This window comes from Lithobates pipiens, unplaced genomic scaffold, assembly GCF_037356315.1.
Source record: "Lithobates pipiens isolate NorthernLeopardFrog02 unplaced genomic scaffold, aLitPip1_a1.2 Scaffold_18, whole genome shotgun sequence".
In the NCBI taxonomy this organism is placed as follows: domain Eukaryota; kingdom Metazoa; phylum Chordata; class Amphibia; order Anura; family Ranidae; genus Lithobates; species Lithobates pipiens.
This window is the reverse complement of record NW_027507758.1, coordinates 630,362,731-630,384,094: the sequence shown is the minus strand read 5'-3', so window position 1 is coordinate 630,384,094 and position 21,364 is coordinate 630,362,731. Positions and strand designations below refer to the sequence as shown.

At 45.4% G+C, this 21,364-nt stretch overlaps 1 protein-coding gene and 1 pseudogene across 2 annotated transcripts; one reads left to right on the top strand and one right to left on the bottom strand.

Annotated features, from left to right (window-relative positions):
* The first annotated feature begins 3,781 nt into the window (after window positions 1–3,781).
* LOC143990637 (U2 spliceosomal RNA) lies at window positions 3,782–3,886 on the top strand (annotated as a pseudogene).
* Window positions 3,887–7,173: 3,287 nt separating this feature from the next.
* Window positions 7,174–20,839, bottom strand: LOC143989795 (uncharacterized). Of its 2 annotated transcripts, none has more exons than XM_077490063.1 (2): window positions 20,363–20,839; window positions 7,174–9,370 (listed from the first exon to the last, which is right to left on the bottom strand). In XM_077490063.1, exon 2 carries the CDS (start codon window positions 9,028–9,030, stop codon window positions 8,065–8,067), a length of 966 nt encoding a protein of 321 aa, XP_077346189.1. In that variant the 5' UTR covers window positions 9,031–9,370; window positions 20,363–20,839; the 3' UTR covers window positions 7,174–8,064. The 2 variants fall into 2 exon arrangements, with proteins under 2 accessions (XP_077346189.1, XP_077346190.1); XM_077490064.1 differs by lacking the exon at window positions 20,363–20,839 and adding an exon at window positions 16,613–16,715.
* Window positions 20,840–21,364: the final 525 nt, after the last annotated feature.

Here is a 21,364-nt window from a genome sequence, read left to right as displayed (position 1 = left end):
TACCTGCTCAAGAACCTGTCAGGGCTGGCTTAGCCCTTCCTTCTCTGGGCTGACTGCTCAGCTATCGGCTAATTGCCAGCTCTTATCTCTCTCCACAGTTACCAGCTGTTCCTGATCATGCTCGTCTGACCTGCCTACATAAAGCTGTCCAGCTCACTTCACCTTTGTCTTCGCCTTGGTCACATCACAAGAAACCATCTCCTGCGGTTCTGTTTAAAGACTGGCTTGCTGACATCTCGGCTTCTTATCCTGCTTGCTGTTGCTCTACTTGGATCCCTGACTTCTGGCCTGGCTGATTACCGACCTGGTTATTGAACTCTGGCCTGGCTGACTACTCGATCCGGTTACTGGACTCTGGCTATGCTTTGACTATGCTTTTTCTATTTACCTTTTTACTTTTATTTAATAAACAAGTGTGATTTAATTGTACTTCTGTCTCGGTCTGATTCATGGTTTCTGACAGAACCGCTGCACCACCGAATTAAGGACATGTGCCAAACATGGGTCAAGTGTCCTTATCGGAGGGCGGAGAGAAGGTTGGTACCATTGTCACATACAACCATTCCTGGCTGAAGCTGGTGTGGCATCAACCACCTCTGAGCCTGCCATTGCAGAGCTGACAGAATCTATGCCTCAGTGTGGCTCCTGTCCCCTAAGCAGACCAACTCAAGCAGCACATGACATCTTTTTGCCTGACTGCTAGTGCAGCCCCTTGAACGCTTAGAGCACTGCTGGTTCAGAGTACAAATCTGCAGAAGAGGCCATAGAGGAAGAAGAAGAAGAGGGGTGGAGGAGATAGCTGTGGCAGACTCACAACTAGCATTTTGGAGGCGTGGTGGCGAAACAAGCTCCAACAATACTGAACCCTGTACTGCATCCTTCCCAGCTGCCAGTAGAGTTACCCAATGCGTTGTGAAGGAAAGTTAACGTACTTGCCCATGCCTGCTGGACCATAAGTGAGCAGTAATATGCACCTTACTGCTGACAGCCCTGTTCAATGAGGCCAAAACATTGCCTTCCACATGCCGGTAGAGAGCCAGATTGGCCTTCCATGAAAACAAATGGCATTTTGGAACCTGCCACTCAGGTACAGCACATTCCACAAATTCATGAAAGGGGGCAGAGTCTACCAGCTGAAAAGACAGCAGTTGCTAGTAATTTGGCCAAGCTAGCATTCAAGCGCTGAGCATGTGGATGGCTGTGACCGAATTTCTTTTTATGGTTCAGCAACTGGGGTGGGGAAATTTGCCTGCTAAAATCAGATGGTGGTGTACTGCTAGCAGATTGGCTGCAAGTACTTGGGACACCCATTGCTATACCTTCATTACTCTCAGTGCAGGTTTTTGAGAGGACTGGAGGTATAGTGGGGTTGGAGTCCGCCTTTTTCTTTGATGTTGGTCTTTCAAGTGCCATTGCCAACGGACTGCATGGCAGGTCGTTATATGTCTGGTCAAGCATGTGGTGCCCAAGTGGCTGCTGTTCTGGCCATGCTTGATCCACTTCAGACATAAGCTGCAAACAGCAATGGTGCGATCTGCTGCATACGTGTCAAAAGGCCCACACCAAGGGGTGTCAGCAGTGCCCTGCACCTGCGGAGCTCTGCGGTGTGATTCAGTAGGGTGGCTGCCCTTAAGCTTCCCTCTAGAGGACATCCTGCCTTGTTGGAGCTGTGCCTCTTCTTCCTTCTATCAGGCACCCAAGTAGGGTCAGTGACCTCATCATCCCCTCCCTCCTCATCACTGGGGCAAACTTGGTAGTGTGCTGCAGGGGGGGAACATGGCTGCCAGTTTCTTGTCCTTCTTGGGCACCCCCTCTCTCTAGGCTCACGTTACTCCCTTCCTCAACCTGGGAACCAACATCGGAGCCTTCAAATCACTGAGCATCCTCCAGCAGCATGCACCTGACACTGTGGTCAAATAATTCTGGGGACTCCTCCATGCATGATGGGGGGCTATGGAAGGAGTGACTATGGACAAGGAGCCGGCAGAATGGACTGCTTTAGCAGCTGCGTTGGAAGGCAAACTACTCTGAGCTTCGGTGACAGAGGATGAGGAGGATGAAAACAGCTTTGTTATCCACTCCACCAACTCTTCTGCATGTTCTGGTTTGATAACATGGCCAGCAGCAGAAAGAAAGGACAGGCGTGCCCCGCGGCCAACTGCAGACAATGCACCATATCCATGACCAGCACTGTGGACTGTAGATACAGTGGCTGCTTGCCCTCTTTTAGTGGCCTCTGAGCATCCGTCTTCTTGGTGGCCTTCCGGACATGATGTAAATTTTGTTCTGTAACATCACACTACACTGTATTAGATACTGTGTATACCACCAGAAGTGTAGTAGAAACTCTACATACTGTATTGGATACTGTGTACACCACTTGCACTGTATTAGCAACTGTACTACAGCTGCACTGTATTTTATACTGTGTACATCACCAGAAAAATAGTAGAAACTGTACTACGGCTGCACTGTATTGTGTACTGTGTACACCACTGTATTAGATACTGTGTAAACAGCCTGCACTGTATTAACAATTGTACTATGGCTGTATTGTGTACTGTGTACACCACTTGAAGTGTAACAGAAACTGTACACACTGTTTTAGATACTGTGTACACCACCTGCACTGTATTAGCAACTGTACTACAAATACACTGTATTTTATACTGTGTACACCACCAGAAGTGTAGTAGACACTGTACACACTGTATTAGATACTGTGTACACCGTCTGCACTGTATTAGTAACTTTACTACGGATGCACTGTATTTTATACTGTGTACACCACCAGAAGCGTAGTAGACATTGTACACACTGTATTAGATATTGTGTACATAGCCTGCACTGTATTAACAACTGTACTATGGCTGCACTGTATTGTGTACTGTGTACACCACCAGAAGTGTAGTAGAAAATGTACACACTGTATCAGATACTGTGTACACCGCCTGCACTCTATTAGCAACTGTACTACGAGTGCACTGTATTTTATACTGTGTACATCACCAGAAGTGTAGTATGTACACACTATATTAGATACTGTCTACACTTCCTGCACTGTATTAGCAACTGTACTGCAGATACACTGTATTTTATACTGTGTACACCACCAGAAGTTTAGTATACACTGTACACACTGTATTAGATACTGTGTACACTGCCTGCACTGTATTAGCAACTGTACTATTGCTGCACTGTATTGTGTACACCACCAGAAGTGTAGTAGACACTGTACACACTGTATTAGATATTGTGTACACCGCCTGCACTGTATTAACAACTATACTACAGCTGCACTGTATTGTGTACTGTGTATACCACCAGAAGTGTAGTAGAAAATGTACACACTGTATTAGCTACTGTGTACACCGCCTGCACTGTATTAGAAACTGTACTACGGATGCACTGTATTTTTTACTGTGTACACCACCAGAAGTGTAGTAGAAACTGTACACAAAGTATTACTGTGTACACTGTCTACAATGTATTAGCAACTGTACTATGGATGCACTGTATATTTTACTGTGTACACCACCAGGAGTGTAGTAGAAACTGTACACACTGTATTAGATACTGTATACACTGCCTGCACTGTATTAGCAACTGTTCTATGGCTGCACTGTATTGTGTACTGTGTACACCACCAGAAGTGTAGTAGACACTGTACACATTGTATTAGATACTGTGTACACTGCCTGCACTGTATTAGCAACTGTACTATGGATGCACTGTATTTTATACTGTCTACACCACCAGAAGTGTAGTAGAAAGTACTAGGGTCGCTTCTCTGCCTTTTGGCGAAGATCAAGTTTAGTATCTGTTCTTATCAGTTGCCAGAGGAGGTGCTGTGCCACTCCCATTGGGGAGGGCAGGCGAATCCAATGGTGTCATTGCACCTGGAAGGGCGGTTTCATTAGTGACTATGCCATGTTGCCCGACAGATACTGGGGGTTGGCCCATAGTTGTGTCTGAGCCACCCGGAAGGGTGCTCTTGGTGAGGATGGGTGCTGCATTGGGTCTGGCCAGAGGGTCAGGTCCCTGGCCTTCTGACCTTGATTGGGGTAGTTCACCTCCTTTTGAGGGGGAGAGGAGCGGTTAGTACTTCCCGAATGTAGGAGTGATGGGGGCAACGGCGGAGCCTGATGGTAAAGGGCTCTCACAAAGCTCTCAGAACTTCAGGCCTTCCTGCCTGGGGTGGGGGCCATTGGTCAGGGTTGGTACTGGAAGCCTATGGTGTATGTGCCCCTGGAGTGGCAGTCCAGGGGTGTTGTACAATCACTGTGAGTAAGGGTCACTTTGATTTATGGCACCACAGTCACTACACCATATACATGCTTTTTTTAGCACCTGTCTTCTGGGCTGGGCCTTTTGGCTGGGACTGGAGGAATTTTTTATTCCTGGCTGGAGGGCTTGGCCATTGTATTACACAATGGCCACTTTTCATTCTCCTCTCCACTTCCTTCCTCCCCCACTTTATTTTATTTATTCCTTTGTGCGTCACTTGTTGTATTTTTGTGTTTGTACACGGTTTGTTGCACTGTGTGACTGGTAGGGTGCAGGTCCTTGGGCCTGCCCTGAAGGTCTTGGGAGGGGGTGGACATGGTCTTTTGGCTTAGCTCACCCTCTCTCATGGGGTCTCCCTTCGGGGAGCCCCACCAAGTACTTGGGTGGCTCTGTTTCGGCAGACCCTCCTGAGAAAGGGGTTTATCTGGTTTCGGCCATCCCCTGGGAGGCATGTGAATATTCCCTGAATCAACTACCCTTGGAGTTATTACCCTTAAATATTAATATCCAGTTATATTATGTACAATTATGAATGCATCAAGGCCTTTTTTTTTTTAAACAATCTACTGAGCTGGCCAGAACCAGATCTTGAGGGATTCTATAACACATTTTCACAGCTCTCACTGTGAAGAAGCCTTTTAGTATTTAAATGTTAAAGCTCTTTTCCTCAAAATGTAAACAGTGTCCCCTTATCCTCTGTGATTACCTTAAGGTGAATAATTCAACACCAAGTTCACTAGTATGTTACCCTTGAGGCCCCCCTTGCCATTTTAAAACAGCGCCCATCTCAGCAGCTCCTGAGGGTTCCACTGGGTCTTTGAAAACCAGGATCCATCACTAAGTCCAGGAGTTGAAGTGATCAGGTCATGCTCTTTCCATAGTTACATAGTTAGTAAGGTTGAATAAGGACACCAGTCCATCCAGTTCAACCTGAGTGTCTACAATTGTCCCTATCCCTGTACATCGCACACTCCCATCGGTCCCTACTAGGCTTGTGCAATTCGTTTTGTAACAAATCGAAATTCGGCCGAATTTTGCATCTTTCGGGCTTTCGGATGCATCCGAATAAAAAAATAACAAATTACAACGAATACGAAAGAAATATAACGAATGAATTCGACATGATTCGAAATTATTTCAACCGCATTCGAAATTATTTCAACATGATTCGACATTATTTCAACTGCATTCGAAATGGTTTCAACATGATTCGACATTATTTCAACCGCATTCGAAAATATTTTGTGACCCGATTTTGGGGCCACATATCTCGGGGTCACTTATAGCTAGAAACCCCAAATTTGGTATGCAAACACAATAGTACTAGCACTACAACATATCCAAATATGGAGTTGGAGTTTCTAGCACCAAGTGACCCCGAGATACATGGCCCTAAAGTCGGGTCACAAAATATTTTCGAATGTGGTTGAAATAATGTCGAATCATGTTGAAATCATTTCGAATGCAGTTGAAATAATGTCGAATCATGTTGAAATCATTTCGAATCCGGTAGAAATATTTTCGAATTTGGTTGAAATAATTTCGAATGTGGCCAATTTTTCGAATTCGGTAGAAAACTAAACGAAATCCGAAAACGAATTTAAGGAAGTTAACGAATATAACTAAACGAAATTAATGAATTAACGAATTAAAACGAAACTAAACAAATTTTTTCCTTTTGCACATGTCTAGTCCCTACCCTCAAGGAGCCCACAATCCAAGGTCCCCATTCATATACTAGGACAGAAGCCAATTAACCTACCTGCATGTCTTTGGAGTGTGGGAGGGAAGGAAACCCAAGCAGGCACAGGGAGAACACGCAAACTCCAGACAGGTAGTGTCTTGGTTGGGATTTGAACCAGTGACCCTTTTTACTGCTAGGTGAGAGTGCTAACCACTACACCACTGTGCCGCCTAACTATACCACTATGCCACCCACATTTCCATGCTTTTACAGATCACTCTATAGGAGCACACTCCAAAAGCAAAATAAAACAGAATGTTTCAATGTTCTGTTTACATTGGGAGTGTAGTGATTTCACAAGTGGTGTCAGGACATCACATTCCATACAAGGTGGGGACAGATCTGTTGTAGCTCTGTTCTACCTCCTCCTGCAGCAATAGGTCACTTGTAGTTGCAGCCAGCAATAGACAATTATTAGAAGTGACCTGCTGCTGCGCAGATATCTGATGGCGATGAGGGAGGGGTTAGGTTTCCAGACCCGCCAAGAGAAAATAAAGTGTGGAAAAAAATTACTTATACAGTATGTAGCAGTGATGGCGAACCTTGGCACCCCAGATGTTTTGGAACTACATTTCCCATGATGCTCTTGCACTCTGCAGTGTAGTTGAGCATCATGGGAAATGTAGTTTCAAAACATCTGGGGTGCCAAGGTTCACCATCACTGGTATATAGTATATTTGTAATCTATCTCAATTCCATTGTTGTGCCAATTTGTGTCCATATCAACACAACTTAATGTTCCTTCAACAACTTACACAGACATTGTGTGCATCACATTGTAGTGCGGAAAGGTGACTAAAGCTCTCCTAAAGTAAGATGCAGACATTCACTTTAAGCTAAGTGATATGATATTGTAATCCACAGATTGTATTATATTTTGCAGAAGTACAGGAGTACACAAACTACCTATTTGGGAGAGATTATAGGAAAACTTATTTTTTTTTATTATGTATTCGCAATAAAAACAAAGGGAATAAAAATACATGTACCCAGGTTTCCTACCAAATGTAAGCTCTATTTGTCCCGAAAACTGATGTATAATACATTTGGACAGACTACAAATGGTAAAGGTGTAGAACTGATTCATCGCTAAAATAAAAAAAACAATCTTTAGTGAGAAAAAGGCGCGGGGACTAAAGTGGTTAATGTCAGATTGAAGCTTTTATGTAATTATTAACTTTGCCCATAGTTACACTTTAGGGCCAAAATTATAATCAAAACATTGTAATGTTTCAAGGGTCAAAAAGTGTTCTTCACAAAGTTTACCAAAAAATTTGATTTGCCCACTTAGAGTCATTAGAAAACTTTAAACAGAGGAATTTTAGTTCTCCAGAATTTCATCAGTTTGTAAGTTCAGATCTCTTGCCGTTGTATTTTGTGATTGGACTGGAGATGAGCAATAGCTGGACAAAGAAATAAGATAATACGGGCATCCAAATCTTCATTTGATGGAATCTCTTGGACTTGGACTCTGGGACAACTGGATGAAATACAAGTGGCCAGTTGGGCTTAAGGGGTACTTTCTGATGCAACCTATAAAACAGCAGCAACTCGGGTTTTGGAAGTCCTAAACCAGTTTAAGACGTTGAATTCTCGTTGAGCATAGACTTCTCCCTCCCTGGCGTCCCAGCCGCAGACCTGCCTGCAAAGCGGTCATCCATTAGAGGGGTTGGAGCTTAGAAAGGAGGTACGTATCATGGTAGGGGAAGTGAAACATAACCAGAGGGTGGGCTTAGCCTGGAGCTCTCCAGAATGACTGATATACTGTAGCAATAGACAGCCGAACCCAAGAAAGGACTCTCTCCCTGAGGATTCAGAGGCTTGGCAAGATTGCACTTGACCACTATCCAGTCTCTGGTGCTGAGGCAGTTCTGTAAGGTATCAGTTCAGGATTTGGCTATGAAGGAAGCACTTGGGAACACAGATCAGTTTGTGAATCATGTAAATTCATTACATGTTCAGCCAAGGCTTCATATAAAAAAATATAAAAAAAAAAAATTATATATGAGAATCATAAACAAAACATATTTCAGTCAATAATGGTTTGCCAAAATTTTTTTCAAATTGTCTCCACTGTGGACACTTTGGTGTGAAACAAGCTCTCTCTGGGCTGTTAAAGCTTTGTCATCTGCTGAACTCTGATTTGGCCTCTTTTTAATGTGAACCCATTGGTGTGAGCCAAGATCAGTCTTTTGTTTAAATGCTTTATCACATTCAGAACACTGATACGGCCTTTCCCCAGTGTGTACCCTTTGGTGTCTGATAAGGATTGCCTTCTGTGTAAAAGCTTTGTTACATTCAAAACACTGATACGGCCTCTCCCCAGTGTGGACCCTCTCATGTGTAATAAGGTGTTCCCTCGTCGTAAAAGCTTTGTCACATTTTGAACACTGATATGGCCTTTCTCCAGTATGAATCCTCTTGTGCCTAATAAGGTGTGACTTATCAGAAAAATCTTTATTACACACAAAACACTGAAATGGTTTCTCTCTAGTGTGGACCCTCTCGTGTTTGATAAGGTGTTCTTTCACTGTAAAAGCTTTGTCACATTGAGAACACTGATATGGTTTCTCTCCAGTGTGAATCCTCTGGTGTTTGTCAAGCCTGATCTTGGTTATAAAAGCTTTATCACATTCAGAACACGCATACGGCTTCTCTCCAGTGTGACTCCTCTGGTGCCTGCTAAGCTGTGACTTTGATGTGAAAGCATTGTCACATTCAGAACACTGATATGGCTTCTCCCCGGTGTGAATCCTCTGGTGTGTGATAAGATTTGCCTTCACTCTAAAATCTTTGCCACAATCTGAACACTGATACAGCTTTGCTCCGGTATGAATGCTCATGTGTAAATTAAGATTACTCTTCTGTGTAAACGTTTTGTCACATTCGGGACACTCAAATGGCTTCTCTCCAGTGTGAACGATCTGGTGTTTCATAAGATTTGACTTGTTTGCAAAAGATTTGTCGCACTCAGAACACTGAAATGGTTTCTCCTCCATTGTGAACCTGATGTGTGACAGACTTTCCCTTCACGGTAAAACCTTTATCGCAATCCAAAAATGAAATATCTTCTGAAATGGGTTGGACTTTACGATAAAGCTGTAGTCACTTCCACAACACTGAAATCACTTCTCTGCTGTTGTCCTCTGAGGCTGGATCAATGTTGAAGAGCATCCAAACCATTTACAACACTGATATGTCTTGTGTCCTGTGTGAATCCTCCAGTGAACTGCCATAAACACTTTCAGTCACTTAAGACACCCATATGGCTTGTTTCCCATGTGACTTCCTAGTATTTATTAAGGCCAACATGACTAGAAACATGGTTCATTAATCCACCTGTAAAAATAAATAAAAAAGCCAGAATTATATGTAAAGGGCTGAATAAAGTTGGTTTCTATTTCTAAACGTTATTAGATATATTTATACTATAGAAAGAATTTTTACAATATTATACATGTTTGTATTTTATTTTAGTGAGGACACTATATTATTCCCATGGATTGGTAAACTGGACAGTTTTTTTTTACAATTTTTCTACAGAAGAAACTCGCTCTTTGTTCCCATTCAGAGCATTGTGCTGCATAGTAATGGATGGAGGCGATTGGGTTCAATTTGCAGGTACGTTCGGCGTCTAAGAATCCAATAATTGCAGACTTAAATACATATTCCATTGGAATAAACAGGAAACGAAACTTGAAAGTCAATTCTCTCCATTTTCTAAGCTAATAGGCAATGGATTGTCAAACAAAGGGCACAGGGAGCGGGACACTGGCAAGTGAGACATGTACCAATCCAAAAAATATAATACATTTTTTTTTTAAATAATAAACTGCTCAATGTTGTTAAGTCTTAAACTGAAACATTAAAAATACAAAATTCCTTTGAAGGACATGCTTGGGCGATGCCTAAAACCTGCCTGTGAAAAGGCAATATGGTGTAGAACAGTGGTCATCAACCTTGTCCTCTAACAGGCCAGGTCAATCACAGAGCATCAAATGATATCACCTGTGATGTATTTCAGTTATCTTGCAAACCTGGCCTGTTAGTGGGCACTGAGGACAGGGTTGATGACCACTGGTGTAGAATGTAGAAAAGCAAAAAATACAAAAGCAGCAGCGATTCCCCTCAACATCCATATCGGCTCCTTATCCTTGATGAGGGTCCAGTATGAATTGTAAGAGAGACCCCCCCCCCAGAAATCCATAGCAGATCCTTATCTATGAATACAGTTGGGCGGCCAGGAAAAGAGGACCAGCAAGCATTCACACTCCATCTGAAGCATACCAGGCCACATGCCCTCAGTATGGGAAGAATGCGCTTCCAGAAGCCCCTTAGCAAAGCACTATGCTCATGTGTTGAAGGGAACAAGGTATCTTCCCCACAACTGTGCGAGGGTCTGTAGGGGGGAGAATTTATTCAGAATGTGGAAGCCCCCCCAAAAAAAAAGAAAAAAAAAAAAAAAGGGGGGGGTTCCCAGATATCCAGCTCCCCATACATTAATATTTAATCATCATCTCTAGCGATGTAGATCCCTCTGACACGCTGACCACCAAGACTCTCTGTTCCCAACAGATTCTCTCTGCAATTGACATTTCCTGAGCTGCCAGCTAAATATAAAATAAGGGCCGATATTGACAAAATTTTAACTTTGTCCTAGTAACCAGTAACATCATCAGTTACTAGGATGGAAGTTGTCATTTAGTGGTAGTAGAGATACTGCCACGAAATAAAGGAGCTCTGGCTGCAGCAGAGGTTTCGTGGGTGGATGAAGAAAAAAAGCAAAAACTAGCCAATAGGTGGTCAACCTTGTAAATTGTAAAGAATGTGCAAACAGAAGACCAGGGTTTACAGATCTGAGACACAGAAGCCTGATGAAGAAAAGCACAAATGCGCACTACTCTAGTGGGGTGGAGTTTAATGGGAAAAGGAGGCACTTTAATACACATCTCATAGGCCTACAAAACAATCTGTTTAAACTTCTTAGGCCGTGTACACACGCGGGGACTGTTCGCTCAACTTTGTCCGCTGAACAGTGTTTCAGCGGACAGTCCGCTCGTGTGTGGGCTTCAGCGGACAGTTTGACGAACAAAGTTTTTCGGAAATCCCGAAAAACTGTCCGCTGAAACTTGGTTTGAGCGGACAGTCCGCCCGTGTGTAGGCTTGTTCGTCAAACTAAGTCTCGCGCATGCTCAGAAAGAATTTACACGCCAAAGGTTGCATTGCAGTGTATAGGACGTCGTTTTCTAGTCCCGTCGTACGTGCCGTTCACGTCATCGCGCACGGTTTCAGCGGACTGTTCGTTCGTCGTGTGTGGGCAAGTCCGTCCATGTTAATTTTGAGCAGACTGTCCGCTGAAACTGTTTGACGAACAAAGTTGAGCGAACAGTCCCCGCGTGTGTACGCGGCCTTATGCCGCGTACACACGACCGGACTGTGACAGACTTGGTCCAGCGGACTGGAATCCGTTGGACAATTCGATCGCGTGTGGGCTCCAGAGGACTTTTTCTTCCCCAAAGTCCAGCGGACCTACAAATAAAACTTGCTTCAAATCTTTACGATGGACTCGAGTCTGGTCGTAAAGTCCAGTCGTCTGTATTCTAGTCCGGACTAAAGCCGACGCTAGGGCAGCTATTGGCTACTGGCTATGAACTTCCTTATTCTACGTCATCACGTTTGAATCCGTCAGACTTTTGGAGTGATCGTCGGTGGCCAAGTCCGTTCATCTGAAAGTCCGGCGAACCTCAGCTGCAAAGTCCGTCAAAAAATCCGGTCGTGTGTATGCGGCGTTAACCACAGCATCCATGGAGGATGAGGACACAACTGCAATCTGGGAGGGGGGGAGCACAGCACTCCCCAACACCTCCCCCTAGATCCATCCATGTCCATGCCACTTTTCCAGTTTGTGCAGAGGAATAGCACAGTCCCTGTCCATGTTTACTGTTCAGGTGTGGGCCTGCTTAGTAGGCAGGACCACATCTACCAATGGAGGCGGGACAGAAATAGGGGGTATATTGCTGATGTTTTACACCCCCTCTAAACGTTCAAACAGCAAATGGACCATTAATGGGATCTATATGACAGATGAAGAGTTCCTACTGGAAAATCAAAATGAGGGAGAAAAACAGTCGATTGATTATAGTAATTTGTGTTAATTATTTTGCTTACCCCATACTTTGCCTTTTAGGCAAAAAGCAGAGACCAGTTTGGGTAAAAAAGGAGATCCTTGGTCTCAAAAATAACCTTGTGACCGTATGTAAGGTCACCTAATGGAATAACAATTTCATATGTACAGTCACCAGCCACTTTATTAAGTTCACCATGCTAGTACCAGGTTGAACCCCCTTTTGCCTTCAGAACTGTCTCAATTCTTTGTGGCATTGAAACGTTCCTCAGAGATCTTGGTCCATACTGACATGATGGCATCACACAGTTGCAGATTTGTCAGCTGCGCATCCATGATGTGACTCTCCCATTCCACCACATCCCAAAGGTGCTCTATTAGATTCAGATCTGGCGACTGTGGAGGCCTTTGGAGTACAGTGACCTCATTGTCATGTTCAAGAAACCAGATCTGAGCTTTGTGACATGGTGCATTATCCTGCTGGAAGTAACCATAAAGGGATGGACATGGTCAGCAACAATTCTCAGGTAGGCTGTGGCGTTTAAATGATGGTCAATTGGTATTAGGGACTCAAACCATGCCAAGAAAATAGCACCTTGTCCCCATATTGATGGGGACAAGATCATCTTTCTGACAACCCTGGGCGGTGGTTGTGGGAGTCTGCGGGGGGGGGGGTATCTGAATCTGGAAGCCCCCTTTAACAAGGGGGCCCCCAGATCCCAACCCCCCCATGTGCATAAATATGGGGTACCCGCAGATCCCCACAACCACCACCCCATCAACTTGAGGACAAGGTGCTTTGGGTGGGGGGACAGAGCTTGGATAAGGGTCTGGTATGGATTTTGGGAGAGAACCATGGCCATTTTTGTTTTAATATGGGTTGCAAGGGGAAACCCATTACAAACCTGAAGGGCCTAGTATGGGTTAAGTGGGGACCCCCCCCTTTTTTCTCACTTTTTTTTTTATTGGTGGCAATTTTTTTTTTTCTATTCAGCCGTCAGCTGGGAAGCCCATTGACAGCTGATGATTCATTGGTTGCTAAGGAAGCCACGGCTGTCTTTCCAGTCTCGCTCCTCAACAACCAGCTATTCCCTGCACCCCAGTAAAGGCATAGACCAATTCTCAGGCAATGCAACCGCTCCTGTAGAGCGAGACATGTCTGGCCAAATTGCATAGGTTCTTTAGATGCTGGCATAGTTGCAGAGATGGGTTGTTCAGGAGCTTTCTGGAAAACAGGGGCTAAACAACCCACTGGGGTGGTGATGAGCTCCTGGAAGCGGACATGCTAAGGGCGATCAAATCATCCAAGGTGGTAGCTGGTTCATCCTTAATATGATCTGCTAGACCATGACAAAACGTTGCTTTAAGGGCCTCATTATTCCATGCGAGTTCCAAAGCCAAGATGCAAAACTGAACTACATATTGACCAACAGTTATGCTCCCTTGACAAAGCTGAAGGAGAGCTCCAGCAATGGAAGAGGCCATACCAGGTACATCAAAGATTTTGCAAAAAGCTTGCTGGAAACCGTAGGGTCTTGACACTCCTACAGTGGTGAGGCCCAAGCCAGAGAATCTCCAGAAAGGAGTGGTATCACCACCGTGGACCAACCAGTAAGGAAAATGGTGGCCCATGAGCACAAAATGAATAAAGCACTGATTTATGAAGCCCTGACAAATTTTGGATCACCAAAAAAGCGAGACGGCGAAGGCAGGTGGAGTTTCAAAGGACTGCACTCCACCGGGGGGGGGGGGGGGGGCAGCGGGAGCAGCAGGAAGCAGAACAGGAGCTGGAAGAGAGGGTGAGGAAGTGGACACAACATGCAGCTGATCCAAAATGGGAGGAAGGTTCCTGCAGACACTGCTCTTTATAGACCTGTTGGACATCAACTCTGCACCAAACACTGAAGTTGTTCCAGAAGAGGCTGCAGTGTCTTTGAGGAGCTCATGGCGTGAGCAAACTGTCAAGAGTCTGTGGTAGGGAGACCTTGTAGATCAACGGGACACGGAGTCTAAGCCCCCAGCCTGCTTCTTCACCAGAGCACCTGATGGGAAGGATGGACTTGCAGTAAGCTTGAACCGGGTTCTAGCCCCCAAGTATGCCCAGATGACTATGCACTTATGTGTGCAGAGTACAAACAGCATGAGACAACAGGAAATTCAGAAAACAAACCAAGGTCAGGATGGGCAGCAAACAAGCACAGGCAATGAACAAAGCCAGGGTCGGTACATGGGTAGTCGGGCACAGGATTCCCAAATGGCAAACAACCATGAACTCAGAGAACTGTGAAGTTGCTCAGGTAATGTGGGCTATGCTGAGCATGTCTTAAATAGGCAAGAAAACTAGTAGGCGGGCCAGGGAGTGATGGAAGGGGAGGAAATAAAAGCCCACAAAATAGCAGGCAATGCCCATAGGTGAGCACAGCCAAACCACACATGTGAAATAAAAAGGGGTAGAAAAAGCACAGCAGAAGGTATGAACACACAGGCAAGGTATTATCATTCAGCTCTCAGCCTTTACTCAATGGAATTCAGATTTGGAATTCAATTTTTATCTGAGATACAATAGCCAGAAATTGTTTAGCATAGCTTGACAGTATATAAGCAGCTTTTTTTCCTCCTTTAGGGAGGGTAATATGAGGCAGATTTTATCCTGAAAAACACAATCTTAGAGTGTATTATCTGTGAGAAAATAGCCACAAATATTTTATAGTGTGTAGACACTTTGTAAGCTGCTCAATGAAAAGGGATATAAAAAAAAGAGGGAGGTTTTATCTTGAAATAAGTACAGTATTAGGTTGTACTATCTGAGGTATAATAGCCAGAAATATTTTATAGTGGCAGGACGGTATGTAAGCAGATTGTATAAGCCGCAAATAAAAAGATTGAGATGAGGCAGGTTTTATCTGGAAATAAACATTAGCATGAATTATAGGAGAGAAATAGCCAGAAACATGTTATAGGTTGGATAAGCCGATTAATTGGCCTGTAATTTAAGGGGGTGAGACATTTCTTTTTCTTGAATACAAATTAGATTGTATTTTTTGTGAGGCAACAGTCAGTGATATACAGTATTAGCCCCTGTACACACGGTCGGAAATTCTGACAGAAAATGTCAGATCGGACCGTGTTGTCAGATAAACCGACCGTGTGTGGGCTCCATCTGACTTTTTCCGTCGGAATGTCCGACCAACAACGTTTGAGAGCTGGATATAAATTTTCCCACAACATAATCCAATCGGAGTTTGTCCAATCGTTTGTAGACAATTCCGATCAGACAAAGTGCCACGCATGCTCAGATCAAATTAGGAGACCAAAGCTATTGGCTACTAGCCTGAACGTAGTCCCGCTGTAACGAACAAACGTCATCACGTTCTGAACGATCAGATTTTCCGACAACTTTGTCCGACCGTGTGTATGCAACACCAGTTTTGGAAATAATCCGATGGATTTTGTGGTCGGAATGTTCGACCGTGTGTACAAGGGCTTAGAGTGGATGAATTGTATGTAAGATGCTTGGTTAAGCCACAACTTAAAAGGGAGAGGCAATAGAGGTTTTTTTTTATCCTGAAATACAAATTAGAGTGTATTATCTGAAAGACAATGGTAACTAATATTTGTTGGTGGCTGGACAGTAGGACATCAACTTGGCTGCAACTGCAAATAGGGTCAGATGGTGCAGGTTTGATCTCGAATCGAACATTAGAGTGTCTGAGAGACAAAAGCCAGAAATATATTAGTGACTGCATGCACACCTCATTGTTAGGATGGAATTCGAGAAGGAGAAATTAATCGGGTTTTATCTTGAAATAAAACATAGTGTATTATCTTCAAAACTATTGCCAAGGATATTTAAAGTGTCTGGACAGTCTGTAAGCCATTGAGTTAGGCCACAATTTAAGAGGTATGGTATGATTGTAGGTAATAGATGCAAGAGTGGGGTTGCAGATGGTATGATGGTGGATAGGATGTGCAGATGAGGAATTTGAAGGGCATGAGAGGGGTATATGAAAGGGTGGAGGGTATGGCAGTATGCACAGGAGAGGAGTGTGGAGGGTATGACAGTGGGCAGTATGCACAGGAGAGGAGTGTGGAGGGTATGACAGTGGGCGGTATGCACAGGAGAGGAGTGTGGAGGGTATGACAGTGGGCGGTATGCACAGGAGAGGAGTGTGGAGGGTATGACAGTGGGCGGTATGCACAGGAGAGGAGTGTGGAGGGTATGACAGTGGGCGGTATGCACAGGAGAGGAGTGTGGAGGGTATGACAGTGGGCGGTATGCACAGGAGAGGAGTGTGGAGGGTATGACAGTGGGAGGTATGTACAGTAGTGGAGCATACAGACACATGCACAGGTATATCCTTATCATTCACCATAGGAAGAGCCAATCACAGATGATTGATGTGTCTATAGCAGGGACAGGAGCCCTGTACCAGGAATAGGATATCCGCCTGACTTACTTGTGTGATCTGACATGGAGAAAATCCCATGCTGCCCCTATTGTGGCCATGTGTTCAGGATGGAGACTAAGAATCTGTTCAGCCTGTTGGAACGGGATGTAAAATGACTGAAAACAGGAAGTGACACGGCACAGGAAGTGACACGGCACAGATTAATACAGATGGTGCAGTGCGGAGAGCAGACACTAGATGGCACTGTTCCAATTAGCTAAAAAGCATAAAACACCACAGAAAAATAAATAAAAAGTTGAAAAACAAAAAAGACAAGAAAATATGAAAAGACCAAAATAAAAAAAGGACAAAACAGATTCCCCTTGGGAATTCATGCTGTCCATATTTAACTGTTGGGGAACAACCAAAACAGCAAAATAATAAAATGAAAATAACGAAGAAAACTAAAGGTGACTGGAGAGATAGAGAACATAAAATATAAATTGTGTGAACATCAGCAAGTTGTGTGTATGAAAAAAAAAAATGAAATGAAGGTAATGAGGTTCTGGTAAGAAGCACGATAGTGAGAAATCGGTATGAAGCCCCCCCGGGATTCCCCGTATGGAAGGTGTGGATCCAGAAGGAGTGATGATGTAGATCTCTCTCGGCCGCCTCCTCTATGGGGATCAGGAATGTCATTGATGACCACGTCTCGTAGTTTGTGGATTGGATGATTTGCCCCCACACACTGATCAGTGATGGGGTTGTTGCCATTAGTGATGAGGTGAGCTGCCCTGGGATCGGGTGGAATGGAATTTATGAAACCTTAAAGAAGTTTGAATGCCGAATTTGGATCCCAATGAAAATCGATGGAAGCCGAATCTGTCAAATTACAAATACCCATTTCCTGGGCTAATAGGCATGGAGGTGTCAGAAAATAGCATGGGGGATGGGCACTGCCCTGGGGAACATGAAAAAAAACAATAAACCAAAAAAATGTTAAATCTTATTCAGGCAGAAGCAGGGATTTTTTTTCTAGATACTTAAAGTGAAATATTCAGCCAGCCTCCAACACAAGGAACTGACCGCGTCTAACAGATCACATTAAGGCCGGGGATGGGGGGGGGAATTACACACATTTACGAATATATATGTGAGCTCCTGTGGCCACAAACCCCCACCCACCACCTCACTATTATCTATTATCAGTCCAAACTCTATACATTTTGATGCAGACTGGCAAGTAAGCTAGGAAGTTGTTTGTGTGCGTTTACATTTATATTTCATTTTTTTTTTTTTTTTTTTACACTCTTTTAACCACTTGTCCTCTGGAAGATTTACTCCCCTAGATAATCAGGCCATTTCTTGTGAAACGCCACTGCGTTACTTTAACTGACAATTTCTTTTGGTGGTATTGGTTACCTCTGCGGTTTTTATTGTTTGCGCTATAAACAAAAAAAAAAAAAAAGAGCAATCATTTTGAAAAAACAAAAAAAAAACAATATTTTTTACTTTCTGCTATAAAACATCCAATAAAAATAAAAAATAAAAAAAAAAGAAATCAAATTTATTCATCAGTTTTGGCTAATATGTATTCTGCTACATATTTTTGGTAAAAAAAAAATCCCAATAAGTGTTTATTGATTGGTTTTCACAAAAGTTATAGCATCTACAAACGATGGGATATATTTATCTATTTTTTACTAGTACCCACCGATGGGCTCCTCCCACATCCACCCCCTATTCGGAAGTACAGGAATATATATATATATATATATATATATATATATATATATATATATATATATATATATATATATATATATATATATATATATATATATATATATATATATATATATATATATATATAATCTGGCGCACAGCTGCCACCTTGTAGCAGTAAATCTGTTATAGGGCAGAAGGTAAGTGGATCATTGTGGTGCAGGCTGGGAAGTTTTGTTTGATGTATCCCATTCCAGTGTTCCCCCTGTACTCCCCTCCATGGTCCCCCATCCCAGTGTCCCCCCCTGTACTCCCCTCCATGGTTCCCCCATCCCAGTGTCCCCCCTGTACTCCCCTCCATGGTTCCCCCATCCCAGTGTCCGTCCTGTACTCCCCTCCATGGTTCCCCCATCCCAGTGCCCCCCCTGTACTCCCCTCCATGGTTCCCCCATCCCAGTGTCCCCCCTGTACTCCCCTCCATGGTTCCCCCATCCCAGTGTCCCCCCTGTACTCCCCTCCATGGTTCCCCCATCCCAGTGTCCCCCCCTGTACTCCCCTCCATGGTTCCCCCATCCCAGTGCCCCCCCTGTACTCCCCTCCATGGTTCCCCCATCCCAGTGTCCCCCCTGTACTCCCCTCCATGGTTCCCCCATCCCAGTGTCCCGCCTGTACTCCCCTCCATGGTTCCCCCATCCCAGTGTCCCCCCTGTACTCCCCTCCATGGTTCCCCCATCCCAGTGTCCCCCCTGTACTCCCCTCCATAGTTCCCCCATCCCAGTGTCCCCCCTGTACTCCCCTCCATAGTTCCCCCATCCCAGTGTCCCCCCTGTACTCCCCTCCATGTTTCCCCCATCCCAGTGTCCCCCCTCTACTCCCCTCCATGGTTCCCCCATCCCAGTGTCCCCCCTCTACTCCCCTCCATGGTTCCCCCATCCCAGTGTCCCCCCTCTACTCCCCTCCATGGTCCCCCCATCCCAGTGTCCCCCCTCTACTCCCCTCCATGGTCCCCCCATCCCAGTGTCCCCCTCTACTCCCCTCCATGGTTCCCCCATCCCAGTGTCCCCCCTCTACTCCCCTCCATGGTTCCCCCATCCCAGTGTCCCCCCTCTACTCCCCTCCATGGTTCCCCCATCCCAGTGTCCCCCCTCTACTCCCCTCCATGGTTCCCCCATCCCAGTGTCCCCCCTCTACTCCCCTCCATGGTCCCCCCATCCCAGTGTCCCCCTCTACTCCCCTCCATGGTTCCCCCATCCCAGTGTCCCCCCCTGTACTCCCCTCCATAGTTCCCCCATCCCAGTGTCCCCCCTGTACTCCCCTCCATGGTTCCCCCATCCCAGTGTCCCCCCTGTACTCCCCTCCATGGTTCCCCCATCCCAGTGTCCCCCCTCTACTCCCCTCCATGGTTCCCCCATCCCAGTGTCCCCCCTCTACTCCCCTCCATGGTTCCCCCATCCCAGTGTCCCCCCTCTACTCCCCTCCATGGTTCCCCCATCCCAGTGTCCCCCCCTCTACTCCCCTCCATGGTTCCCCCATCCCAGTGTCCCCCCTCTACTCCCCTCCATGGTTCCCCCATCCCAGTGTCCCCCCTCTACTCCCCTCCATGGTTCCCCCATCCCAGTGTCCCCCCTCTACTCCCCTCCATGGTTCCCCCATCCCAGTGTCCCCCCTCTACTCCCCTCCATGGTTCCCCCATCCCAGTGTCCCCTCTGTACTCCCCTCCATGGTTCCCCCATCCCAGTGTCCCCCCTGTACTCCCCTCCATGGTTCCCCCATCCAAGTGTCCGTCCTGTACTCCCCTCCATGGTTCCCCCATCCCAGTGTCCCCCTGTACTCCCCTCCATGGTTCCCCCATCCAAGTGTCCATCCTGTACTCCCCTCCATGGTTCCCCCATCCAAGTGTCCGTCCTGTACTCCCCTCCATGGTTCCCCCATCCAAGTGTCCGTCCTGTACTCCCCTCCATGGTTCCCCCATCCCAGTGTCCGTCCTGTACTCTCCTCCATGAACCCCCATCCCAGTGTCTGTCCTGTACGCCCCTCCATAGCCCCCCACCCCAGGGTCTGTCCTGTACTCCCCTCCATGGTCCCCCATCTTACCCAATCCATCTGGAAGTTTCTCCTTCAACTTCTTGTCTGTCTCAGTCTGACTGCAACTCCATGTGACAAAGAGAGGTGGAGGAGGGGCACCCCCATTTTCCTGTAGCTCAGAGAGGGGGAGGGGTAGCCTCCATTTTCTTGTAGCTCAGGGAGGGGTGAGGAGTGTCCTCCATTTTCTTGTAGCTCAAATAGGGGGTAAGGTATCCTCCATTTTCTTGTTGCTCCGAGATGGGGAGGGGCATCCTCCATTTTCTTGTAGCTCAGGGATTCAGTCTTCCTGTAATGACACAATGACTTCTCATTGTTTAAAAGAAATGTGGCCATTGATAAAGATCTTCCTCCTTTATATACAATGTATCCATGGGGAGAGGGGTGTCCTTAATTTTCTTCTAGATCCGAGAGAGGAGAGGTGATATCCTCCATTTTCTTGTAGCTTAGAAAAGGGGAGGGATGGCGTGCATTTTCTTGTAGCTCAGAGAGGGGGAGAGGTATCCTCCATTTTCTTGTAGCTCAGGGAGGGGTGAGGAGTGTCCTCCATTTTCTTGTAGCTCAAATAGGGGGTAAGGTATCCTCCATTTTCTTGTTGCTCCGAGATGGGGAGGGGCATCCTCCATTTTCTTGTAGCTCAGGGATTCAATCTTCCTGTAATGACACAATGACTTGTTTAGAAGAAATGTGCCCATTGATAAAGATCTTCCTCCTTTATATACAATGTATCCATGGGGAGAGGGGTGTCCTTAATTGTCTTCTAGATCCGAGAGAGGAGAGGTGATATCCTCCATTTTCTTGTAGCTTAGAAAGGGGGAGGGATGTCCTCCCTTTTCTTGTAGCTCAGAGAGGGGGAGGGGTATCTCCATTTTCTTGTAGTTCAGAGAGGGGGGGGGGTTGTCCTCCATTTCCTTGTAGCTCCGAGAGGGGAGGGATGTCCTCCATTTTCTTGTAGCTCAGGGATTCAATCTTCCTATAATGACACAATGACTCTTCATTGTTTAAAAGAAATGT

Coding starts and splice junctions, on each gene's coding strand:
- LOC143989795 (XM_077490063.1), bottom strand. CDS start 9,030: ATGGAGGAGAAACCATTTCAGTGTTCTGAGTGCGACAAATCTTTTGCA.